General features: G+C 34.6%; 3 protein-coding genes across 4 annotated transcripts in view; 2 read left to right on the top strand and 1 right to left on the bottom strand.

The window, feature by feature from the left end:
* Positions 477 to 3123, bottom strand: LOC109334795 (monodehydroascorbate reductase-like). Its single transcript, XM_019570785.1, has 2 exons — positions 2663 to 3123; positions 477 to 850 (listed from the first exon to the last, which is right to left on the bottom strand). Exons 1-2 carry the CDS (start codon positions 3111 to 3113, stop codon positions 477 to 479), a joined length of 825 nt encoding a protein of 274 aa, XP_019426330.1. The 5' UTR covers positions 3114 to 3123.
* LOC109360297 (TBC1 domain family member 13-like) lies at positions 6226 to 13165 on the top strand. 2 transcript variants are annotated; one of them, XM_019605089.1, is made up of 9 exons: positions 6226 to 6548; positions 6643 to 6735; positions 8066 to 8170; positions 8611 to 8763; positions 9154 to 9252; positions 9343 to 9471; positions 10110 to 10289; positions 10945 to 11061; positions 12831 to 13164. In XM_019605089.1, exons 1-9 carry the CDS (start codon positions 6291 to 6293, stop codon positions 12990 to 12992), a joined length of 1296 nt encoding a protein of 431 aa, XP_019460634.1. In that variant the 5' UTR covers positions 6226 to 6290; the 3' UTR covers positions 12993 to 13164. The 2 variants fall into 2 exon arrangements, with proteins under 2 accessions (XP_019460634.1, XP_019460643.1); XM_019605098.1 differs by lacking the exon at positions 6643 to 6735 and having other exon boundaries at positions 12831 to 13165.
* LOC109334716 (TBC1 domain family member 13-like) overlaps positions 14953 to 15125 on the top strand; it is a 4485-nt gene continuing 4312 nt past the window's right edge. The window contains exon 1 of the mRNA XM_019570667.1: positions 14953 to 14973. Coding sequence (XP_019426212.1) covers positions 14953 to 14973 — 21 coding nt within the window. The remainder of the gene's footprint in view (positions 14974 to 15125) is intronic.

Below are 15125 nucleotides of genomic sequence, written 5' to 3'. Positions count from 1 at the left end.
GCCAATTACAATAATTGTTCAACCAACGCTTCACTTGATTTTCTAACCAGTTAATCTTTTAACTATAGTGTTAATCGATTATTTGTTATTGATGATGTCTTGGTTCTGCTTGCTTTCGAAGGTAGTTTTGTTTTCCAATAGCCCCTCAAGCTGGAGAGTAAATTTTAATGACTTCAACTTGATATCTTGATTTGATATCATAACAATGTGATGGATCGAAATCTCGATTGTAATGTGATTGGATTTTCTCAATCACTTGATTATTTTCCTAGTCAAAAATCTTGACCATAATCCCATGGAATCTCATGGTTTTACATTGCTAAAACTTCCTAGTTGCTCCTGATTATAGTAATCACTTTCTTGGCGTGAATTTCATACATTTTCTTGATAGCATCTTTAATCATCCCTTTACAATCAGGGCCTTGAAAATGGGTTATAACAATCTTCAAAGTATGATCACAATCTTGTATGACACATCATAAGTATCCTAATTTCAATCTTGCATGGGTTTGGATCAAAGTAACCTCAATTTCAACTTCCACGACCCAGCCATCCTTTAGTTTGACTTCCTTTACCTCTCCATCAGAATTAACATTGAATCCAACAACAACATTTCCTTTAATGATATTGACCCCCATATTTGCATAATATCCCTTATAGAATGCAACAATATCAGATGTGAAAAGTCGTGGCATACACCAAGGCTCTGGGTAGACCGTGGTAACATCAAAATTGTTGAGTTTCAAAACAACACTAATCTCTAGACCAATGTATCCACCACCAACAACCACAACTTTCCCGTTCTTCTTTCCTTTGATTGCCTCATACAATTTGTCAGCATCGTCAACCTCTCACGTAAAAGATGTTTTTGGCATTTGCTCCTTGTACACTAAAATCTGTCAGCCTTATAATTGTTGATCCAATTGCAATAACCAAATTCTGGTAATTGAATGTTTCTCTTCATGCACTGGTCAAATATTTTGCAACAAGGTCTACTTTTACTATTTCTATACTAAGAATTAGCTCTATGCCTTTCTTTGTGTATCACTCAAGAAGCAATCTTTCTCCCCCACTTCTAACACAAACATGAAACCCAGGAAATCTAGTAGGAGACTCTAGGAAAATGTATGCCTTGCTTAGAGCATGACGTTATGAGTGCCAGCTCTCCAGGCTTAAGTCCCTGTTTGGCAAACTCCCTTGTTGCATAACCAACAAAAACTCCTCCACCGAAAATAATGTACTTGGAGGTCTTTGCCATTGAAACGAAGCTCAATTCTTGTTATTGGTTTTGGTCTGAGTGTGTGTGTTAACAAACAACTGTTTGACCTTTGTGGAGTTTGATTTCGACACCTATACATACAACTCTTGGCTTTCTTCTCTTCTTCTTCTTCCTCCCTTGTGCTACAAAATTCTGCCTTGGGTCACCGAATTGAATCTTGTAAGAGAAAGATAATAATTTTAGAGAATGTGCAACGGTGACCAAAGTCTTCAGGATGAAGGCTCTGATACCATATTGCGATTTTAATAGGGAAATAGAAGAGTGTATAGAATGTATATTTTGATTGAATTGAAAAATGATACAAGAGAGTGTTGTTTATATACAATGTCTTGTAAAGCAAGCAATGCAACTAACCTAACTAACTCTCTAACAAACTAATAAACACATGTTGTAAAACAATTTTAACATGTGTTAAATGTGTAAAATGTGCCAATTAGAATAATTGTTCAACCAACGCTACTCCCTTCCTATATAACTAGCAGAAAATCCTCCACCGAGAATAACGTACTTAAAGGGCTTTGCCATTGAAACAAAACTCATTTCTTGTTATTGGTTTAGGTCTGAGTGTGTGTGATAACAAACAATTGTTTGACCTTTGTTGAGTTTGGTTTCAACACTTATACATACAACTCTTGGATTTCTTGTTCTTGCAAACTCTTAGCTTTCTTCTCCTCTTCTTCTTCCCTTGTGCTGTGAAATTCGGCCTTGGTTCACCGGATTGAATCTTGGAAGAGAAAGATAATAATTTTAGAGAATATGCAGTGGTGACCAAAGCCTTCAAGATGAAGGCTCGAATACCATATTGTGATTTTAACAGAAAAATAGAAGAGTGTATAGAATGCATATTTTGATTGAATTGAAAAATGATACAAGAGAGTGTTATTTATATACAATGCCTTGTAAAACAAGCAATGCAACTAACCTAACTAACTCTCTATCAAACTAATAAACACATGTTGTAAAACAATTTTTAACATGTGTTAAATGTGTAAAACGTGCCAATTACAAGAATTGTTCAACCAAGGCTTCGCTTGATTTTATAACCAGTTAATTGATTAACTATAGTATTAATCGATTAAATGTTATTGATGTTGTCTTAACTTCCTTTACCTTTTCATCAGAATTAGCATTGAATCCAACAACAAGAGTTCCTTTAATGATATTGACCCCATTATTTACATAACATCCCTTATAGAATGTAGCAATATGAGATGTGAAAAGTCGTGGCATACACCAAGGCTCTTGGTAGACCGTGGTAACATCAAAATTGTTGAGTTTCAAAACAACACTAATCTCCAGACCAATGTATCCACCACCCACAACCACAACTTTCTCGTTCTTCTTTCCTTTGATTTCCTCATACAATTTGTCGACATCGTCAACCTCTCACGTAAAAGATGTTTTTGGCATCTGCTCCTTGTACACCAAAATTTGTTAGCCTTATAACTGTTGATCCAGTTACAATAACCAAATTCTGGTAATTGAATGTTTCTCTTCCTGCACTGGTTAGAGATTTTGCAGTAAGGTCTACTTTTACTATTTCTGTATTAAGAATTAGCTCTATGCCTTTCTCTGCGTACCACTCAGGAAGCAATCTCTCTCCCCCACTTTCAACACAAACATGAAACCCAAGAAGTCTAGAAAGAGAATCTAGGAAAAGGTATACCTTGCTTAGAGCAGGACGTTCGTATTGAGCTACCGCTTCTTTGGATATGAGTGCCAGCTCCCCAGGCTTAAGTCCATGTTTGGAAAACTCCCTTCCTATATAACTAGCAGAAAATCCTCCACCGAGAATAACGTACTTAAAGGGCTTTGCCATTGAAACAAAACTCATTTCTTGTTATTGGTTTAGGTCTGAGTGTGTGTGATAACAAACAATTGTTTGACCTTTGTTGAGTTTGGTTTCAACACTTATACATACAACTCTTGGATTTCTTGTTCTTGCAAACTCTTAGCTTTCTTCTCCTCTTCTTCTTCCCTTGTGCTGTGAAATTCGGCCTTGGTTCACCGGATTGAATCTTGGAAGAGAAAGATAATAATTTTAGAGAATATGCAGTGGTGACCAAAGCCTTCAAGATGAAGGCTCGAATACCATATTGTGATTTTAACAGAAAAATAGAAGAGTGTATAGAATGTATATTTTGATTGAATTGTAAAATGATACAAGAAAGTGTTGTTTATATACAATGCCTTGTAAAGAAAGCAATGCAACTAACCTAACTAACTCTCTAACAAACTAATAAACACATGTTGTAAAACAATTTTAACATGTGTTAAATGTGTAAAATGTGCCAATTACAATAATTGTTCAACCAACGCTTCACTTGATTTTCTAACCAGTTAATCTTTTAACTATAGTGTTAATCGATTATTTGTTATTGATGATGTCTTGGTTCTGCTTGCTTTCGAAGGTAGTTTTGTTTTCCAATAGCCCCTCAAGCTGGAGAGTAAATTTTAATGACTTCAACTTGATATCTTGATTTGATATCATAACAATGTGATGGATCGAAATCTCGATTGTAATGTGATTGGATTTTCTCAATCACTTGATTATTTTCCTAGTCAAAAATCTTGACCATAATCCCATGGAATCTCATGGTTTTACATTGCTAAAACTTCCTAGTTGCTCCTGATTATAGTAATCACTTTCTTGGCGTGAATTTCATACATTTTCTTGATAGCATCTTTAATCATCCCTTTACAATCAGGGCCTTGAAAATGGGTTATAACAATCTTCAAAGTATGATCACAATCTTGTATGACACATCATAAGTATCCTAATTTCAATCTTGCATGGGTTTGGATCAAAGTAACCTCAATTTCAACTTCCACGACCCAGCCATCCTTTAGTTTGACTTCCTTTACCTCTCCATCAGAATTAACATTGAATCCAACAACAACATTTCCTTTAATGATATTGACCCCCATATTTGCATAATATCCCTTATAGAATGCAACAATATCAGATGTGAAAAGTCGTGGCATACACCAAGGCTCTGGGTAGACCGTGGTAACATCAAAATTGTTGAGTTTCAAAACAACACTAATCTCTAGACCAATGTATCCACCACCAACAACCACAACTTTCCCGTTCTTCTTTCCTTTGATTGCCTCATACAATTTGTCAGCATCGTCAACCTCTCACGTAAAAGATGTTTTTGGCATTTGCTCCTTGTACACTAAAATCTGTCAGCCTTATAATTGTTGATCCAATTGCAATAACCAAATTCTGGTAATTGAATGTTTCTCTTCATGCACTGGTCAAATATTTTGCAACAAGGTCTACTTTTACTATTTCTATACTAAGAATTAGCTCTATGCCTTTCTTTGTGTATCACTCAAGAAGCAATCTTTCTCCCCCACTTCTAACACAAACATGAAACCCAGGAAATCTAGTAGGAGACTCTAGGAAAATGTATGCCTTGCTTAGAGCATGACGTTATGAGTGCCAGCTCTCCAGGCTTAAGTCCCTGTTTGGCAAACTCCCTTGTTGCATAACCAACAAAAACTCCTCCACCGAAAATAATGTACTTGGAGGTCTTTGCCATTGAAACGAAGCTCAATTCTTGTTATTGGTTTTGGTCTGAGTGTGTGTGTTAACAAACAACTGTTTGACCTTTGTGGAGTTTGATTTCGACACCTATACATACAACTCTTGGCTTTCTTCTCTTCTTCTTCTTCCTCCCTTGTGCTACAAAATTCTGCCTTGGGTCACCGAATTGAATCTTGTAAGAGAAAGATAATAATTTTAGAGAATGTGCAACGGTGACCAAAGTCTTCAGGATGAAGGCTCTGATACCATATTGCGATTTTAATAGGGAAATAGAAGAGTGTATAGAATGTATATTTTGATTGAATTGAAAAATGATACAAGAGAGTGTTGTTTATATACAATGTCTTGTAAAGCAAGCAATGCAACTAACCTAACTAACTCTCTAACAAACTAATAAACACATGTAGTAAAATAATTTCAACATGTGTAATATATGTAAAACGTGTCAAGTATAAGAATTGTTCAACTAACGCTTCACTTGATTTTCTAACCAGTTAATCGATTAACTATAATGTTATTCGATTAACTGTTATTCTTGCTATCTTGTTTATGCTTGCTTTCCAAGGTAGCGTTGTTTTCCAATAAACACTTCATTGAGAACATGTTATTCAGATATATATAAAAAAAAATTCAGTATTTCAACTTGGTGTGTATATTAAAACATTACTGCGGTTATTGTATAGATTCTTTTTACTAACCTAAAGTCATGTTTTCTATGAATGCAACTTGACTGCAGCGCATTTTGGAAGATGGTGCTGAGATCTTAGCTATCAAACAAGTAATAGGAGGTGGTGTTGCAGCACTAAGCTTGTATTGAGGATACATAGGAGTTTGTAGATATATATTTTGTACGGACATATACTATTTTACGGCTAAACTATAGTTCAGCATCTTTCAATACATATTAGAAATCTATGATATAAATTATACATGTTACCAACAACATCTTAATTTAGTGGTATAAACCTCTCTTAAATTATTAAAATAATTAAAAGATGAAGAATTCAATTCCTGTGAAAAAGAGAGAATTAATTACACACTTCCACACAAATTAGTTCCTCGCCATTTATACATGTTACTTATACATGTTTCTTTTAGACATTTATCATTTTTTAGAACTATTTATATGGAGTTATAAAGATTATATAATATTTAGTTTTCGTAAAGATTATTATAGAAAGTAGATTTGAGTAAAGAATAAATAGTACAATAATTAATATTTAATTTTTTTTGGAAGGGTATGATTACTCCTTCGAATTCGAATAAGTGTAGTTTGTAAAGCCCTTAAATACTTTGTTGGTTAATTGATGTTAAATTGAGAATAATAAAAGTGAAAAAAAATGCTACATATTATAATAATAATAATATTTCTAATGTTGAATGTTTGGTGTTACCACTTACCAATGCAGTGCCCTTATTATGTAAAGTAAATGAAATTCAGAAACCCAACAAATCTGAATGATGAAGAAAAATGTCCCTGATTGGCTCAACAGTTCTCTCTGGTCATCTCCTCCTCCTTCCGCCGCCGTCTCCTCCTCCACCCCACCACCGCATCCTCCGATCATCGAAGAAGAAGATCCTCCGGTAACACAACATTCTCCGATCACCGATCCCACTGAAACTCCAAATGATGATCATCACACTGACGGTTACGACGCCGTTCCATCATTACCCTCCGCTGATGAAATCTCTCGTCAGGCTCAAATTATGGCCGAGGTATTTTTGATTTCTTGCTTCGGTTTATTAGGAGTAGTACAACGACATTGGTTATTGAGTTTTGGTGATGTATATGTTATTGTTGTTGTTGTAGTTATCGAAGAGAGTGATAGATATGCGAGAGTTGCAGCGACTCGCTTGTCAAGGTATTCCTGATTCTCCTGGGATACGTTCTATCGTTTGGAAGGTAGGTAACTGAACTCTTCTATGTTTGTGCTTGCAAGTTAGAACCCTTTGCAAAATTGAGATTTGTGATCTTCATTTTTATCCAAAGTGTATTTATAGCAATTAATTTGGGAGTGGGCGAGCTTCGACGTAACAATAAGGTTGCTTCCCAGATAAGACTGTGTACGTCTACTATCTCCAGATCCCCACTAGGTGGGAATGTCGTGCACTAGACTGCCTTTTTATATGCTCGGATACTATGTGTCATGTTGGTGGATTATATGTGAGGTTAACCATTTCTAATTATTTTAGAACAATTAGTAGTTAGAGGGTATTAGTCAGTGAGTAGAGGGGTATAAAACAACAACAACCAAGTCTTTATCCCTCTAGGTGGGTCGTCTGTTTTAAGTAGAGGGGTATAAATAAAGGAATTAAGAGTAGAGATATCCATTCAGTGATTTAAACTTGAAACAGCGGTTCACCTCAGTTGTCAAAGGGGTAACCCATTGAGAAGGGGAAACCATTAGTTCCTTTTCATTTTCAGTCAATCATTCAATAAAATTCTCACTCCTATTCATGGGTTCATCTTTTGGGATGAACTGTTGAAGTTAAATCAATTTACTTTAATAGGTATGAGAGTCTATTTTGGTGTCAAGCTACCTGCATATGTCAACTCATGCAAACTTCACGCGAATCACACCGCAAATGTCCAGTTTTTGGTGTGAGCTAGGTGTGTAGTTGAGTAGTTGACTCTATAAAGATGAACCATTTGCAATGACTTGGGCAGCCCTTACCCTATGAGCTCATGTTTGGGTGGAGCTCAACCCGTTTATTCTAATATTTATTGATTAATCAGCGTTTATCAAACTGACTTTTAGATATATAGCTCGCAAGTTGACTGGTGATATTAACATTCAAAGGATGAGGAAATAGTTTTCTAAGGATATTGTGGTAAAATAAAAGTAATAGTTGAAAATGTTTATAAAAAAAAAGTAATAGTTAAAAAGCCAAACTGGGTATTAGCAAACATATAAGTGAAATGTTTTTACATTTCGTCAACCAATGTTTGGCTCCCAAACTGCTATAGCTAAGTAATATTTTCTATTTGCCAAACATGTTAATGAAGTTCAACATTTAGATCGGATCTTCTAAACTGTTCAAAGTTCAAAGTTCAAACTCAGTGTTGAAGTCCTCTAACTGGATGCTAAGCATGCACTAAATTTATAATATTATTAGTTCTGAGGAGGGGTTTGGGTGTTCCTAGTTACTGTAGTATATTTTTCCAGATTGATGGAAACAAGGAAGTGAAATTGAAAAATGATATTACAATTTATGCTTATTGTCATTTGCAGCTTTTGCTTCGATATCTTCCGCCAGATCGTGGGCTATGGTCATCTGAGTTAGCAAATAAGAGGTCCCAGTACAAACAATTTAAGGACGACATTCTCATGAATCCTGTAAGTTAGTTGCCTGTGTGTTGTCATCTTAGACAATTTTTTGTTTACCTTTAAACACATATGGGGTTATTGTTTTAGCGGGGCTGAAAAGATGCCTTAATTGTGATAACATGAAGTGATTAACTATTCTGAACTGTGAGTGGTTGAACTAAATCTGCAGAATCAAATATCACCCCCACCCCCCCCTGCTTTTCACATTATTATATTTCTTCTTACATCAAATTGTGGCTAGGGGACGGTGATAATTATATGTTATAAGAAATCTGTTGTCATGATTTTTCTTTCAATTTGATTTTACTTGGTTCTTTCTGTTACATTGATAGGTTGCATGCATATCTGTTTGGCCAAGTGCAGTCTTTGCTGAATTAGTGAATTTTAATGCAAAAATATTCTATTTGCTCTATCTATTTGGCTCTCTAAATGTTCATGTGGCTAGCTAGTCAGAAATTACAAGGAAGATGTACAACTCCACGAGTTGTGATACTCATGATGCTGAATGGAAGAGTAGAACCATACTCTCTAGATCAGAAATCCCTCATGGAGAGCATCCTTTGAGTCTTGGGAAGACCAGTGTATGGAATCAGTTCTTCCAGGTACAATGCAAGTGCTTTAATATATATAATTTCAAGGGAAAATCATCTATACCTTTCAGCCTAAAACTATATAAGAATTATTCTGCATTTCTTTTCTTAGATGCATGCGAAGTCTGTCATTCTCCTGGAACTATGTTGCTTATGTTCCATTAAAATTTAGTCTGATGACACATCAGTGCATGATGCTTATCATTTTACTTGATTGATGACAACTGAAAACCATTCTACTTGGAAGCTTCCTTTGCAAATAAATAAGTGAATAAATAAATAAGTGAATAAAGGTGATTGTTAATTAATCCACAACTATATAAATCTCATGCTTATTCACTAACACACCATCTGATATCTAAAGGCTATTGTGATAGTAAGTTTTCCTCTTTGTATTTGTAGGACACAGAGATCATAGATCAGATTGACCGAGATGTAAAGCGTACTCATCCTGATATGCACTTTTTCTGTGATGATTCTCAATTTGCAAAATCTAATCAGGTTGTTCCTTTATTTCTCTTGAAATTCATACAAACTCCAAATTTCAGTCTATCGTGGCATGAACCTTTTTGATTTTTTGGGCATTTTCAGGATGCTTTAAAGAATATATTAATCATCTTCGCAAAGTTAAACCCCGGTGTAAGATATGTTCAAGGGATGAATGAGATATTGGCTCCTCTATTCTACGTTTTAAAAAATGATCCTGATGAAGAAAATGCAGTGAGTATATAACATATCCTTGTACTCTTTTAACTTTACGTCATATTATCTATGATGGGATCTGCATTATCAAACCCCTGATTCCTTGCTGTCTGTGTAATACATGCATACTAGTATAGCCTTAGTGTATTCATTTAATTATATTTGTGACGTGTAAAGACTAAATGATATTAGTTTCAAACTATCCCTAGGAACTGTTCTGTTTTTAATTTTGATTTCACAAATTCCTTCATAATAAGTGGAACCATGATAAGTTGATTGCTTTCTAATTTCTATGTTTCATCATTCAACTGGTTGATACTTTCCTGTGTGTGCTTTAATAGAAGGGACACGCTTGTATGTGTGGAACTGTGGAAGACATATCAAACTTGTCACCAGTTAAAAAGAATTATTGCGTACATACAGGAATTGAGAGAAACATTGTTACCTAATGTAATACAGTGTTGGCCAGTACATAAGATAGGCAATGGAAATATGTGAATAATTAATATAACCACGAAAATGTTGATTTGTTGCCAAAAAATGCTTGTACAGCAGCAACGGAGTGATGTAGATTCATATAATGATAAGATAGCATTGATGGAGATTGATATTATTATTGGTTAATTCTGCTCAACAGTTCCTATTACAACATGCAGGCCTTTGCTGAAGCAGACACATTTTTTTGTTTTGTTGAGATAATGAGTGGGTTTCGAGACAACTTTGTCCAACAACTTGACAATAGTGTTGTGGGAATCCGTTCCACTATTACAAGGTTGTCACAACTTTTGAGGGAACATGATGAGGAGCTTTGGCGGCATCTTGAGATAACTTCTAAAGTAAGAGAATTTTTAACATTTATTTTTTATTTTTTCATAGTCTTGTGAGAGTAAGACTGCATACATCTACCCTCCACAGATCTCACTAAGTGAGAGTTTTGTACATTTGACCATCCTTTTATCTTTTCACAGGTTCCATATAGTTTAAATTTGGAAATTTTGGTATACTTTTAGATGTTAAACTATTTTAGGTCTTAATTTTTAAGTTAGTTATCAATCATTTCGTGTGCATGTTGCAATATCTACAATTGTGCAATTTTTGGGGGACATTTTCTATTGGGTGGTCTAGTACATGAGGCTCCCACTTAGTGAGATATAGGGAGGGGAGATGTGTGCAGCCTTCCCCGTAAGCGGAGATGCTGTTTCCAAGATTTGAGCTCTTGACCTCAACATTGTCTACCAGTCTATTTTGTTAAATTTGTGTGATGAGGTAAATAATAAGAATGTCGCTCTTGCCCGCTTATTTGTTTTAATGGGTGACCTTCTCTCTGTTTGAATTGTTATTTTGGCAATTTTTAATGTCTGTTTTATACTGTTTTTATGTTTGTCTACCAGTAAAGTGCCAGTGCCTTTAATTAGTTGTGAACACATTTTACGTTTTACTATATTGAACAGTCTATCAGAAAGGTCTCATTTTTCTGGTTTTAAATGTCAGATCAATCCTCAATTCTATGCATTTAGGTGGATTACTCTCCTTTTGACTCAGGAGTTCAATTTTGCTGACAGCCTTCACATTTGGGACACTCTTTTAAGTGATCCAGATGGTCCGCAGGTACACTCTTGTTACTACCTACCTTGTACTACAATGTTACAGTCATTTAACCTTCTGATCCATTACCACTTGATCACAATGATAACATGTGATATTGCATTTGAAGTTGTAAAATTACTTTTAAATAGAAAATACTACAATAACAACTAAGCCTTAACTCCACTAAATAAGGATGACTATATGGATTAAACGACGCCATAATGCTCTATTATAAATCATGTTCAGTGATGAAATATTGATGTCTAAATCTTTCTTAATCGTTTCATATATGGTTTTTCTTAGCTTCTCTCTTCCTCTTGGAATTGGACTAACCTTCATTTAATCTAATATCTTTATGGAGACTTCTACTTATCTCCTCCACACATGTGCAAATCACACAAGGCGTTGTTCTACAATCTTTTCTACAATTGTAGTTATTCCAACTTTCTTCCTAATGCATTCACTTTTAATCTTATCTTGTCTAATGTGTCTACTCATCTAATACAATATTTTCATCTCTATTATCTGAAGTTTGTTTGTTTTTTGACATTTTACTACTCAACATTCAATTTCATAGAAGATTGCAGGTCTTATAATAGTGTAAAACTTTTCGTTATGTTTGAGTAATATATTTTTATCACATGACACCTGAAGCACTTTATCATTTCATCCAACCCACTTTAATTTTATGGTTTACATCTCTGTCAATTTCTCTATTCTCTTGTATGGTTGACTAAAGATACTTAAATCTAGTGACTTGTGGTTGATATGATCCTCAATTTTTACTTCTACAATTGGATTTGTCTGCCTCTTGTTAAACTTACACTCCATATACTTTGACTTATACGAAAATTACATGCTTCTAAAGCTTGTCTCCACATTTTTAACTTCTCATTTGATTCCTCTTTCTAAAGTCTCTCATCAAGATAATATCATTCGCAAAATGCATGCATTGTGATGGTGATTCTTGGATATGCTCTTTGAACACATCCAAAGCCAATGCAAACAAGTAGTACCCAATGTTGACCCTTGGTTTAGTCTTATGACAATAAGAAAATCTTTTGAGATGTTATTATGTATTCTTATGTTAATCTTGACCCTATAATACATATCCTTAGTTGTGCGGGATATATTTTTTACTCTACTCTAGTATGAGTGCAAGTGTATAATTATTAATGAGAAAATAAAGGCAGGCTTCAACTCTAGTTTTTGGTATCAGACTGCTTGTACTTTGTAAAACTTTAAGGTGTTGATTTTTGTAGCAACCCAGTCCAGACTTTACTCTATAAAGTGCATCATGCACTTCCAAGGACCCTATTTGTCAAGCAAAGATGTGAGATGACTATTTTTTTTTTTTGTACTACCAAGGGTATCCCCTCACCTTTTTGGGTAAGGAACTAATCCCTTTCGGGGTTTGTGGCTCCCCTCCCAACAAGTATTGTTCCCAGGAATCGAACCCTCAACCTTGTTGATTGAGATGGCTATTTTGGTCGAACATATCAAAGTTCCTCTGCTCATAAAAATTATATATATTTCAAAGTTCCTCTGGTTAATTTCCACTTGACAGTGCTAGAGTAGAGTGTGTTGCAAGTCACTTGCTTCTGGTAACTGTTACTCAACACTTCATACTCCTGTTGCTTCTCAAATTTTTTTATATAGAACTTGTAATGGTAAATCAGGAGGTCAAGGAGCACGGGTTATCTGTTTATTTTCTTTGCCTGAAGAACTTTATACCTTATTTTATAAAATGGAAAGAAAAATTTAGGAAGATTAACCCACAATATTTGCAGGAGACTCTTCTCCGGGTATGCTGTGCAATGCTTATTCTCATTCGGAGGCGCCTCTTAGCCGGTGATTTCACTTCTAATCTCAAGTTGCTGCAAAATTATCCTTCCACAAACATTAGTCATTTGCTCTATGTTGCCAATAAGTTTCGTGTACAGTCAGTCTAATCTTGTTGCCTAATTTATTTCAGTTTGGTTTTGTAATTTAGTGTTTGAGATTCAATGCTTGTAAATTACTCTAAATGTCTGTTTCAGAGCTGCAACATTTTTTTTATATTTTAGTTCTGATTATATATTTTGTTATATTGTTACTATTACTACTGATGCTTTGATCCACCAGTTCAAGCGTTTAACAAAAATGATGGGGAAGTACTTTGGTGAAAGAGTCCTGGGGTTTGTTCTCATTCATAAGACATGATTCAATAATTAATTGATCCAGTGCAGTCACATAATCACATTTTTAGAATCAGTCATTATTAGCCTGTTTTTAAATCAAAGTTTTCAAAAAAGAGAAATTAAATTAAAGTTGCGTGATTAATTTTTTCGAAGTGGGAGAATGTTATTATTATAATAATTCTTGTGGGCTATGATTTAAATAGAAACAAGTTAACAATATGGTCTATTGGAATTATTTTAATAATTCTTGTGGGCTGTTTGATGGGAATTATTAAATAATGTTGAATCTATAGCCAGAGACATATTTTTAATTTTGATTTCAAACATAATTTCAATTTTAAAGCATGGTAAATGTTTCAAACAAAAAAAACATGATAAATGATACACATGTGACTTGAATCATTGGTTCGGACCAAGAATATTCTCTCTTGATTAAGAGGTGTGAAAATCTAAAACAAACAACCAATTTAACACTTTAAATAATGACGGGTTTCAATTTTATATGTACCCAATACTAATGTCAATGATGTTGTGTTTCTTAGTTTATGTAAGAACTTATATAAAAATAGATCAACTTTCTTGTGCACGTTAACATGAAAAGGATAATGTCAATGAATAAATAGATTAGAATTTTTTTAGCAAAATCTTGTTGTCAACAATAATTAATTTTTCAGAACTGAAAGAATTTATTTGATAACAACTCATACAAAGTAATTATATTATGCCAATTGCCACACGAACGCTTATGGGTCCCAAATCCATGGAATAAACAAAGATAGTACAAACTATATGTTTCCCTTGATAGCAAACATACCACTAAAATGAAAGTTATTCTTTTATTAATATGTGATCTCTCATTCTAAATTGTTAGAGAAGAATTAAGAAGAAAGGAAGAGAGGGATGAGTAGAATGAATGTGCTTCTTTGTATATTGAATGTGTTAAAAATCAAAAACACCAAACTTACTATATATAGCAAGCTTTCCAACCAATTCAACTAACTGACTTTCCTAATATAGAAACTTCTGCAACTACTTTACCTAACTTTTGAATTACAATTATTTTAACATCCTCCCTTAATCCAAAGTTAGCAAGAAACAAAACAAAGAAAGAATGATTCAAACTTTACAACTACATAAACTCAAAAGAATTATTCTTCCTTATCAAGCTTTCCAAATTTCTTCTTCTTCACTAGGCTTGAAATCTTTATCACCAAGCCTTCACATTCATCTTGTCTCTTAATGTTCTGAACCGTGCAGTCTTGAGTGGATTGGTTAGAACATCAGCTATCTGCAAATCTGTTGCACAATGTTGTAGCTTGATTTTCCCTTTTGCAACTTGATCTCTTAGATAGTGAAATTTTGTTTCAATGTGTTTGGACCTGCCATGAAACACTGGATTCTTGGCAAGGTTAATAGCAGATTGGTTATCTACTTTTAACTCCACTGCCTCACCATTACTCAAGCTTAGTTCCTTCATCAGTGCGTGAATCCATACACCTTGACAAGCACCATTACAGGCTGCTATATACTCTGCCTCACATGTTGATAGTGCTACTACTTCTTGCTTCTTAGATGACCAAGAGATAGGTGCTCTACCTAAGAAGAAAACATAGCCCATTGTGCTCCTTCGATCCACTTGATCTCCACACCAATCAGAGTCTGTATATGCCTCAAGATGCAGGGCATTTTGTTTTTGTTTTGTCTCAGATTTCTTGCAAGGAAATAAAACACCATGATCAAGAGTTCCCTTCAGGTATCTGAGAATTCTCTTTGCTGCAATTAGATGAGAGTGTTTAGGTGAGCTCATGTACCTACTTACCAATCCTACACCAAAAGAGATTTCAGGCCTGCTGTGACACAAAAACCTCAAACACCCAACCAATTGCCTGAAAGTCGTGCCATCAA

Source organism: Lupinus angustifolius, chromosome LG01, assembly GCF_001865875.1.
Source record: "Lupinus angustifolius cultivar Tanjil chromosome LG01, LupAngTanjil_v1.0, whole genome shotgun sequence".
NCBI lineage: Eukaryota > Viridiplantae > Streptophyta > Magnoliopsida > Fabales > Fabaceae > Lupinus > Lupinus angustifolius.
The sequence above is the reverse complement of the archived record's forward strand: the minus strand, read 5'-3'. Positions and strand labels throughout refer to the sequence as shown.